This window comes from Protobothrops mucrosquamatus, unplaced genomic scaffold (genome assembly GCF_001527695.2).
Source record: "Protobothrops mucrosquamatus isolate PMUCROS unplaced genomic scaffold, P.Mucros_1.0 scaffold1640, whole genome shotgun sequence".
Lineage (NCBI taxonomy): Eukaryota > Metazoa > Chordata > Lepidosauria > Squamata > Viperidae > Protobothrops > Protobothrops mucrosquamatus.
Window position 1 is genome coordinate 161,040 of NW_015387799.1, and position 9,885 is coordinate 170,924.

General features: G+C 49.7%; 1 protein-coding gene across 1 annotated transcript in view; it reads right to left on the reverse strand.

The window, feature by feature from the left end:
• Positions 1-9,885, reverse strand: part of LOC107293526 (transmembrane protein 245) — a 66,900-nt gene that overhangs the window by 26,464 nt on the left and 30,551 nt on the right. Inside the window, exon 4 of the mRNA XM_015822679.1 lies at positions 4,251-4,361. Within this exon, the coding sequence (XP_015678165.1) occupies positions 4,251-4,361 (111 nt within the window). The remainder of the gene's footprint in view (positions 1-4,250; positions 4,362-9,885) is intronic.

Below are 9,885 nucleotides of genomic sequence, written 5' to 3' on the forward strand. Positions count from 1 at the left end.
TAATGATAAAACACAGCAAACAAAGATAAGCCACGAGAACTTGCCAGAATGCTTGCAACCGAGTATTCATCAAACTTTGTCCGTCACGAAACTTCACATGCCACACCCCTTGCTTATATAGCCAGTGGGGTGTGGCCCAGTGACTCAGCGGAATTGTCTGGCCCGACGTGTCTGCTGCTGCGCACGCCTATCTCTTCGATGCTGGCGTGGATCCAGCCAAAACTTATCCTCTTCTGAATCCGATACTTCCGGCTCCTGGCCAGTCCCAGAAGTACCGGGCTCTTGGCCAATCCCAGAAACTCCGGGCTCCTGGCCAATCCCAGAAACACCGGGCTCCTGGCCAAACTCCTCGCTGTCGGAAGGCACCGAAGGCTGCACCAGAGGGGAAGGGCCGGGAGAGAGAGGCCTAGCCATCTCCTCTCCGTCATGTTCAGAGCCTTCCTCCTCTGATGAGAGGGACCCACCGGACGGAGCCACAACAGGGAGGAGCTTTCCAGGAGTCACTTGGACCTTCTGAAGGGGTGATCTCCTGTACCCCGAAAGGGCCGTTTGCCCTGGTACTGCTGCCTGGGTCTGGTGCCCGATCTCTCAGATGGGCAGTCCTGCCTGGTCATGAAGGAACGGGGGGTTGCGCAGGACCTGAGCCTGCCCCTGACCGAAAGGACTGCCTGCGGGCATACGGATTGGCACGTCTGTCTGCCCGTCTGCTAAGGTGAGCCATCACCTTTCTTTTATCCTTATTCTCAATCAAATAAGGTGCCAAAGCCTCCCCAAACAGCTGCCCCCCTTGATACTGGGCCACCGCCAAACGCCACTTAGATTTGGCGTCAGCTTGCCAATGTTTGAGCTACAATAGCCGTCGTGCTATAACATTGGAGACTATGGCTCTGGAAGAAAATCTGGCAGCGTGTAATGACGCATCAGCTATATACTCCAAGGCTGCAACCAATTTGCTCAAGTCTTGGTGCGTGCGTACCTACTTCGGAGGAATTCTGGCCTGGAGCTGGCGGAGCCAGAGGAGAGAGGTTCTGGTAAAGAAGGATGAGCAAGTAGCAGCTCTTACCGCCCATGCCGCCACCTGGTGTGTCCTGAGGAATGTCAATTCCGATCTCTTATCCTCAGCCTTCAACGTCTTGGCCATATCCCCCAACACCATAGATGCGGACAGTAGAGGGGTCAAGGGTTCATCCACCGCTGGCACCTCAAGAATGTCAGCCAAAGCTGATGCTGCGCTAAACAGTTTCCTGTCCGTTCCCCCAAGGAGGGAAAGGTGCCAGGTGAGGCCCATTGCTTCCGAATGGCGTTCAAGAATAAAGGCGGGACAGGGAACATGGTGCTGAGTCACAACTGGCTCAGAAAACACTGGATTTGGATCCGAACTGGTGGAAGGGCTGGGTTGGGGAATTTGATCAGGACCTATGTTGGCCGTGATGCTGGCCTTGCACAGCAGTGGTAAGAAAAGGGCCGGGTTGAAGAGGCCCCCAAATGGCGGAGGGTCCGGAGAGGACTCCTCCTCCTCCGACAATGGTATGTCCATTTGGTCGTACTCCGCAGGGGATGATGCCCTGCTATGGGAGGACTGGGATGGTGAGGCAGAGCCATGGTACTTGGGTGCTCCAAACTGGGGAACATATGATGGAGTCATGGAGGCAACTGACTCGGGTCTGGACCTATGGTAAGACCTGGAGAAAAAGGCCTGGTCGACAGCCTGAGAGATCAATGCCTGAAGTTGTGCAGTGGAAAACGCTCCTTGGGGCTCTGTCGCCCTGAGCCTGCAGCCTCTGCGAGGCCGGAGCCAGAAGAAAGCGAGACGGATCGACCTGTGTCTTACTTGAAAACTGTCATCCGTCAATTGCCAGCTGAAACAGGGAGCTGTGAGCACCAATTTAATAAATAGTCTGGCGGCAGCAGCGAAACGGTTCACCACATGGCGTCCAAAATGGCGGTCGTGACAAAAACGGGACGCTAAAACTAGAAGCGGAGGTCTCCATGATGAACAGGGAGCTCTGAGGAAGTCCCAGAATCTTCATGAGGCAATCCAGAACAGCGCTGATCCCACCGCTGTTGAGATGGCGGTAGAGACGATCGGCTGTGCTAATTTTGGAAGCGGAAGCCTCCGCAATGCACAAGGAGCTTTGGGGAAGTCCTAGGCGTTCAGCCAGGCAACCCAAAACAGCGCTGATCCCAGCGCTATAGAGATGGCTGTGGAGATCGAAAACCCACGAATGGGAGTAACTAAATACAACCTGCTGCTAATAGACTGGGAGCCAAATTTGTCACGTCCGTCTGGGCTGCAGACCAAGTCGAGACTGGGAGAGTCCTGGTCCAGGACGGGCGTGGCAAGTTTGACTGACTTGGTCTAATTGGGCAGGAAGACAAAGTTAACCCACTTGTGGATTCTCCATCTCTCATGCTGGAGAAAGTCAAATTCTTTAGCCACTGAAAAGAGATATTAAAACCCAGTCAATTTCCAGTGCTTTGTGTCTATTGAGTCTGGGTTAATCTGGTTATTGGGGGGTTAGGGAAAAAAATCTGCAACAAGCTCTATAGGCTCTAAACCAGACATGTCAAACTTGCAACATCATGTGACGTCGCGCAACGTATTGGGACAGTTTTGCCATTGCCGGCAATGGGGTGGGCGTAGTTTCCACGTGATGTGTCCGGCCCGCGGGCTGACAGTTTGACACCCCTGCTCTAAACTAAAGCAAAAGATGGAGGGTGATAAAAACTCAGAACTTAAAGCGAAAAGCAAACAGCCAGAATAGGAATTCAAGAATGACGCTGCAATAGAAATGCCAGTAAGAGGTGTTTAAAATTTCAGGTGTTTCTGCACCAGTGCACATGGAATATTAAAATCATGGGATCATAGGACTGAAGACACCTTGGAGATATTCTAGTCCAGCCTTCTGCTCTGAGACCATACCAAATAAATGGCTCTCCAAACTTTGCTTCAAAAGGCCTACAAAAGAAGCATTCAAACTTCAGGAGGCAGGCTGTTTCATTCATAATAGCTGTCATAGTTTGGAAATTATTCCTTATCTCTGTAAAGCTTCCACCTATCAGTTCTTGATTTACCTTTGGGCACTACAAAAAACAAATCCATACCCTCTTCCCTATGACAAACCTTCAAGTACCGTGTTTCTTTTTAGCCTTCTCTCCAGGCTAAACATAATCAGTTCTTTTAATAGCTCTTCACAGTATTTATTCTCTAAGCCCCTTGCCATCTTTGTTGCTCTTCTCTGTACTTTTTCTAGTTCCTCAGCAATTTTGTTGTGTAATGGCAACTAAAACTGTATTCCAGGTACAGTCTGACCAATACAAACTAGAGCAAAATTACATTTCCTCTGCTCTCAATATTATATCCTCTGTTGATGCAGCCTAATATTGCACTGGCTATTTTGCCAATTGCAGCACAATGCAGGCTCTTCCTTATTCTGTGATCTACCAGGATACAAAAACCTTTTCACAAGTATTGCTAAATTACTACTTACCTAGTACCTGAACACAAGATTTTCATACCAAACTACAGAACCCTACACATCTCACCATTAAATTGCATTTTGTCGGAAAAGACTCAGTGTTCAAATCTATCAGGATGCTTGTTTATCCTGAAGTTGTTTTCTGAGGTATAAGTATTCCCACACCACACACACACACCAATCACCATCCATGCAGACCCCATAAAAACAGTGATTGTGTACTTCCAATGTCAGGAGTACCTGAGTCACTGCATTTTGAATCAACTGCAGTTTTCAAATACTTTTTAAGGGCAGCACAGATAGAGCAGTGGTAAGGGTTAGTGAGAAGGATAGTGATAAGGGATAAGTGATTAAGTTACTGTTGCCAAATTGTAATGAAAATGACAGATATAAAAATGAGCAGACAACTAACAGTTTTTTCTAGCCTCCTAAATTAGGCCAGACAAACTCAAAATTGAAGAGTATTTTGTAATCTACACTTTACATTTCAGTGTTTAAAAACTCTTTAATGCTATTTTAATTTTTCTTAAGGTTTCACCATTAGGGTTGATAAAAAGGTGAATAAAATCCCTTCTGAAGCATATATTGCATTCTAACTTCTACCAAATTAAGTTTAATTTCAGCAACCCTTTCAAATCCACCAACTTTCAGACTAAGAAAGACAAATGTTGAAATCAAATCAAAGTGTACAAATCAATATAAGCAAGCCCTAACAAGCAGGTTAATTAAAATATTTGAATATTTTCACAGAGTCATTGGAATTAAAGTCACCTGAGGTTTGTAATGGATGATCTTCATTACTTGATTCATAACACGTAACTGAAATTACCATGGTAACTGCAGATGCTGCAATGGAAATTACTTGACCAACAAGTTGTGCCTCTGAATTAAATAAATATAATAAATGAAAAGGAAACATATAATACATTTTAATTGAATTCTCCAGTTTTCACAGTAAAATTATAATCTAAATAATATACAACATACCTATATGAACAATTTAATAATAGAATGCAGGCAGTCCTCGACTTACAACAGTTCATTTAATGACTGTTCAAAGTTACAATAGCACTGGAAAAAGGGACTTATGACTGTTTTTCACACTTACAACCTTTGTAGCATCCCTATCATCATGATCAAAATTTAGATGCCTGGCAATTGGTTCATACTTATGACCATTGCTGTGTCCCAAGATCATGTGATTACCTTTTGCGACCTTTTGACAAGCAAAGTCAATGAGGAAACCAGATTCACTTAACAACCATGTTATTAAATTATCAATTGCAATGATTCACTTAACAACTGTGGCAAGAAAGGTAGTAAAATGAGGCAAAACTCACATAAAATTTTTTGCCCTCAATTGTGGTTGTAAGTTAAGGACTACCTGTACATCAAAAAACTTGAAATAGGTTCTAAATGTCATACAGTATACTAAATCCAACTTAGTAAAATGAAGTGATCTCTCCTTTTTGAAAGAAGAGGCGTTGGCTTACCTGAACACCTTTTCTCAGTACGGAGATGGAGAATCCACCAATGGGTTTTTTCTGTCTGCCTGCTCTTGAGACCAAGTTAGCCAAACTTGACACGCCCCCTGTTGCTAGGAGATCCAGTCTTGACGAGGGCAAAAGTGGCTGATGGTAGAACTAGGTGTTGGCTCTCAGACCCCTAACTCCGGCCTAACTGACCTAAGGGGTGGGTGTGGATTCTCCATCTCCGTACTGAGAAAAGGCGTTCAGGTAAGCCAACGCCCCTTCTCCAGTACAGGAGATGGAGAATCCACCAATGGGACATACCAAAGCCTCACTGTCCCAGTGGGTGGGAAGCAGATAAGGCCGGCTCTACGTCCCCGGAGACCACCTGCTGGATGACTCTCCGACCAAAGGAGGCGTCCGCTGAAGCGAAGCGGTCAATCCTGTAATGGTGTACAAATGGAGAGGGTGAGGACCACGTTGCAGCCCTGCAAATCTCCTTGATGGACACCTGAGTGGCCCATGCCGCAGAGGTTGCAGCGCTGCGAGTGGAGTGGGCTGTGATATGACTTGGAGCTGGCAGGGAAGAAGACTGGTACGCCTGCACGATATAGGCCCTGATCCATCTGCCTATGGTGGAAGCGGACATCTTCTGCCCCCAGGGAAGCCGGGAGGAAGGAAATAAAGAGGACCTCAGTCCGGCGAAAAGGTGCCGTGCGTTTGATGTAACGCCTCAGAGCGCTGCAGACGTCCAGTGTGTGCCACTGCTGCTCCAAGTCATGGCAAGGATCAGGGGAAAAATTAGGCAAAATGACTTCTTGTGCCCTATGGAAGAGTGAGTTGACCTTGGGCACAAAGGTGGGATCCAACCGAAGGATCACCCGGTCCTGGTGGAAGATACAAAGATCATTCCTGATCGAGAAAGCAGCCAGCTCGGAAATACGTCTGGCTGACGTGATGGCAATCAGGAATGCGACCTTGTGAGATAAGGCCCGTAATGGTATAGTAGTAATGGGCTCAAAGGGCGGTTTCGTGAGTGCGCGAAGCATGCGAGGCAGCTCCCAAGATGGATACCTGTGTACCACGGGAGGCCTAGTGTTGCGAGCGCCCTTGATGAAGGCGCGTAGCCTAGGATGGTGAGCTAGGGGAACTGAATTTGCGCAAGTGAGCAATGTTGATAGAGCCGCCACCTGTCTACAGATGGTCACAGGGGCTAGGCCTCTGTCCAGACCGTCAAGAAGGTAGTCTACGATCTGAGGGATAGTTAATTGGTAAACATCCAGTTGCCGCCTTCCGCACCAATGGCAAAAAAATTTCCAGGTGGAATCATAAATGTGATTGGTCGCCGTCCTACGAGAGGCCTGAATCATAATGATTGCCCGTGGCGAGAACAATTCTTGAGTCATGATCTTGCGCTCAAGCGCTAGGCGGCTAACTGTAACCACTGAGGGTCCGGGTGTTGGAGGACCCCCTGATGTAAGGACACGCAATGCGGGGGAATCTTCCACGGGGGAGAACAGGATAGATTCATTAGGTCGGCAAACTAGGGCCTCCGCGGCCAGTACGGGGCCACGAGGATCACCTCTGCCTGATCTAGGAGCAGTTTGCAGATGGTCGCCGGGATGAGCGGTAGGAGGGGGAAGGCGTAAAGTAGGCCCTCCGGCCACGGAGTCCGCAGAGCGTCCGTCCCCTCCGCCCCTGGAAAATAATAGCGGGAGAAATACCTGGGGAGTTGGGCATTTCTCGACGATGCGAACAGGTCGAGGGTCGGTTGGCCGAACCTTTGGGATATCTCGGAGAAAAGATCCGGATGTAGTCCCCATTCCGAGGGATCTATCGTAAAGCAACTCAGAAAGTCTGACTGCCGGTTCTTCTCCCCTGAGATGTGCTCGGCCCTTATGGATGCCAGGTTGGACTCTGCCCTGGATCCCAGCAACCTGGCCTTGGACATGAGGGACCTGGACCTGGTGCCCCCCTGCCAGTTCACGTGGGCCTTGGACGCCACGTTGTCCGTAAGGACCAATACGTCACAGCCTCTGATCCGGTGGTGGAAGTGGCGAAGAGCTAAGTGAATGGCCCTGAGTTCCAGCCAATTGATGTTGTGTCTCAAGTCTGCACGGGACTAACGGCCCTGCGCAAACTGAGACTGTAGGTGGGCTCCCCAACCGAACAGGCTGGCATGTCATGATGGTGAGGCGGTCGGGCTCCTTGAAAGGTGACCCCTTGGTAACCGCCTGTGAGAACCACCAGCGAAGAGACCTCAGGGTTTCGACCGGGAGCCTCACCTGCCGGCTTGATGCACTGGCGTTCAACCGCTGGACCGGTAGAAGGAACCATTGGAGCTCCCGCAAGTGGAGTCTGGCCCAGGGAACTATGGCTATGCAGGAGACTATTTTCCCAAGTAGTTGAGAGAGCAAGACCAGTAGAACGGTGGGGTCCTTGTACACTTGGCGAGCTAGGTCCCTGATGCTGTCCAACCGCTCCTGGGAGAGATCGACCATACAATTGGTGGTGTCTATGATGGCTCCCAGGTGCAGAGGTCTGGATGAGGGAACCGTCTGGCTTTTCCGGAAGTTCACCGAGAAACCGTGCTGTTGGAGGACATGAATTGTTAGGTCTATGTCCGACTGGGCCGCCCGGAAGGAGGACACTTGGATCAAGATGTCGTCCAAGTAGCACTGGACATGTACTGGTACCTTCTGTAGATGGGCGGCCAGCACAGCCAGGATCTTGGTGAACACCCTGGGCGCCAAGGAGAGGCCGAACGGGAGGGCCCTGTATTGGAAGTGATGGCTGCTGTAACAGAACCTGAGGAACAACCGGTGATCCGGGAGGATGGGGATGTGGAGATACACTTCCGTGAGGTCTATTGACGCCAGGAAATCTCCCTGTCTGATGCCTCCCAGGATGGACTGGAGCGATTGCATCTTGAATTTTTTGTAAGCGATGTAATAATTCAGACCCTTGAGGTCTAGAATTGCCCTCCATCCCCTCGAGGTCTTGGGAACCACAAAGAGAATGTAGTAGAATCCCCTTCCCCTGAAATCTGGCAGTACTGGTTCTATGGCCTATATTTCTAAAAGATGGTGAATGGCCTCCTGCATAAGCCCCCGTTTGATTGGATCCCGAGATGTGGGGCAGGTGATGAAATGACCCGGGGGACTGGACAGGAACTTGAGGGACAGGCCGTATTGAACGGTCTGTAATACACAGCTGTCTGTGGTTGTAATCTCCCACCGATGGAAGAAGTGGGTGACATGAGAGACACTTGGACCTCCTGAAAGGACGTCCTGTCCCATGAAATGGCCGTTTGCTTTGATTCTTCTGTCTGGGCCGAAAACCTGCCCTGTCATATGGATGGTCATATGGGCGGTCCTGTCTGGGCGTGAAGGAATGGGAGGGTTGGGTGGTTGTTGGGCCCAAAGTCGGCCGAAAGGACTGCCTACGGGAATAAGGAGTGGCACACTTGTTGGGCCGTTTGGTGAGATGAGCCATGACCTTCCACTTGTCCTTGTTTTCCACAAGGTACGGATTCAGGGCCTCCCCAAAGAGGTGGATACCTTGGTAGGGGGCGGATGCGAGACGCCATTTGGCCTTGGCATCGACCTGCCAGTGCTTAAGCCATAGCATCCTCCTAGCGGTGATGTTGGAGGCTAAGGACCTGGAAGCAAAGTTGGCCGACTGTAGAGTTGCGTCCGACGCATACTCCGTCGTTGCCACCATTTTGCTTAGGTCCTGATGGGTCCGAATGTCCTCGGGAGGGAGTCTGGCCTGAAGCTGACGAAGCCATAGGAGGGTGGTTTGGACAAAAAAGGAAGCGCAAGTGGCCGTTTTAATTGCCCACGCAGCCGACTGATGGGTCTTTCGGAAGGCTAAGTCCCATTTCCTATCCTCCGCTTTAAGCGCCTCGGCCATGTCTCCGGAAACCGCAGTCTGGGACACGAGAGGGGTCCAGGCTTCCTCCACCTTTGGTACCTCCAGAGCCTCAGTTAGATCTGTAGAGGTGCTAAATATCTTTTTGTCTGTTGCACCTATGGAGGGGAAAGATGATGGGGAAACCCATTGCTTCTTAACCCCTTTAAAAAAAATAGAGGGACAGGGAACATGGTGTTTGGCTGCCACGGTCTCGAAGAAGACCGGGTTCGGGCTCGCCTCGGATGTGGATTGCGGCTGAGGGAACTGATTGGACCCTATGTTGGCCGTCCTGGTGGCTTTGCGGAGTAATGGAAGGAATAAGGCCAGATTGAAAAGGTCTCCTGATGGGGAGGGGTCAGGGGGAAGCTCTTCCTCCTCTGACAAGTTGAAATCCGGCTGATCACCTCCCATCGGGGATGGGTAGCCACTAATTGAGGAATGGGCGGGAGATGTGGGTTCCTGATATAGGGGAATCCCTGTTGGAGCTACATAAGGCGGAATAACAGAGATAGAAGCCTCCTGTCTAGGTAGTTGATAGGCCCGTGCCGCGAATGCCCGGTCTACAACTTTAGAGAGAAAGGCCTCAAGGCGACCATCGGAGAAAATGTCCCCGAGTTCTGGTCCCCTGAGTCCGGCAGCTGTTGGTGTGAAGGTGGCCTCAGGAGCCGAGCCTGATGGAAGCGTAGGAGGGCTGGTAGCCATGTCCTGAGCTGCCACTGAAGGGGGGGTTTAGTTTAGTTTAGTTTATTTGAATTTATATCCCGCCCTTCTCCTTGCGGACTCAGGGCGGCTGACAATCAATTTAAAATACACCAAAAACAATTTACAAAATTTAAAATTAGTTAAAAAGAAATATTTAAATGTTGTCTAATTAAAATATAATTAAAACCCCTCTAAAAAATTACCCTAGGCCAGTCCCGCTTGTTGGAATAGCCATGTCTTAAGGGCGCGGCGGAAGGAAGGGAGATCAGGGATCACCCTGATCTCTGGGGGCAGCTCATTCCAGAGGGTGGGAGCTCCCA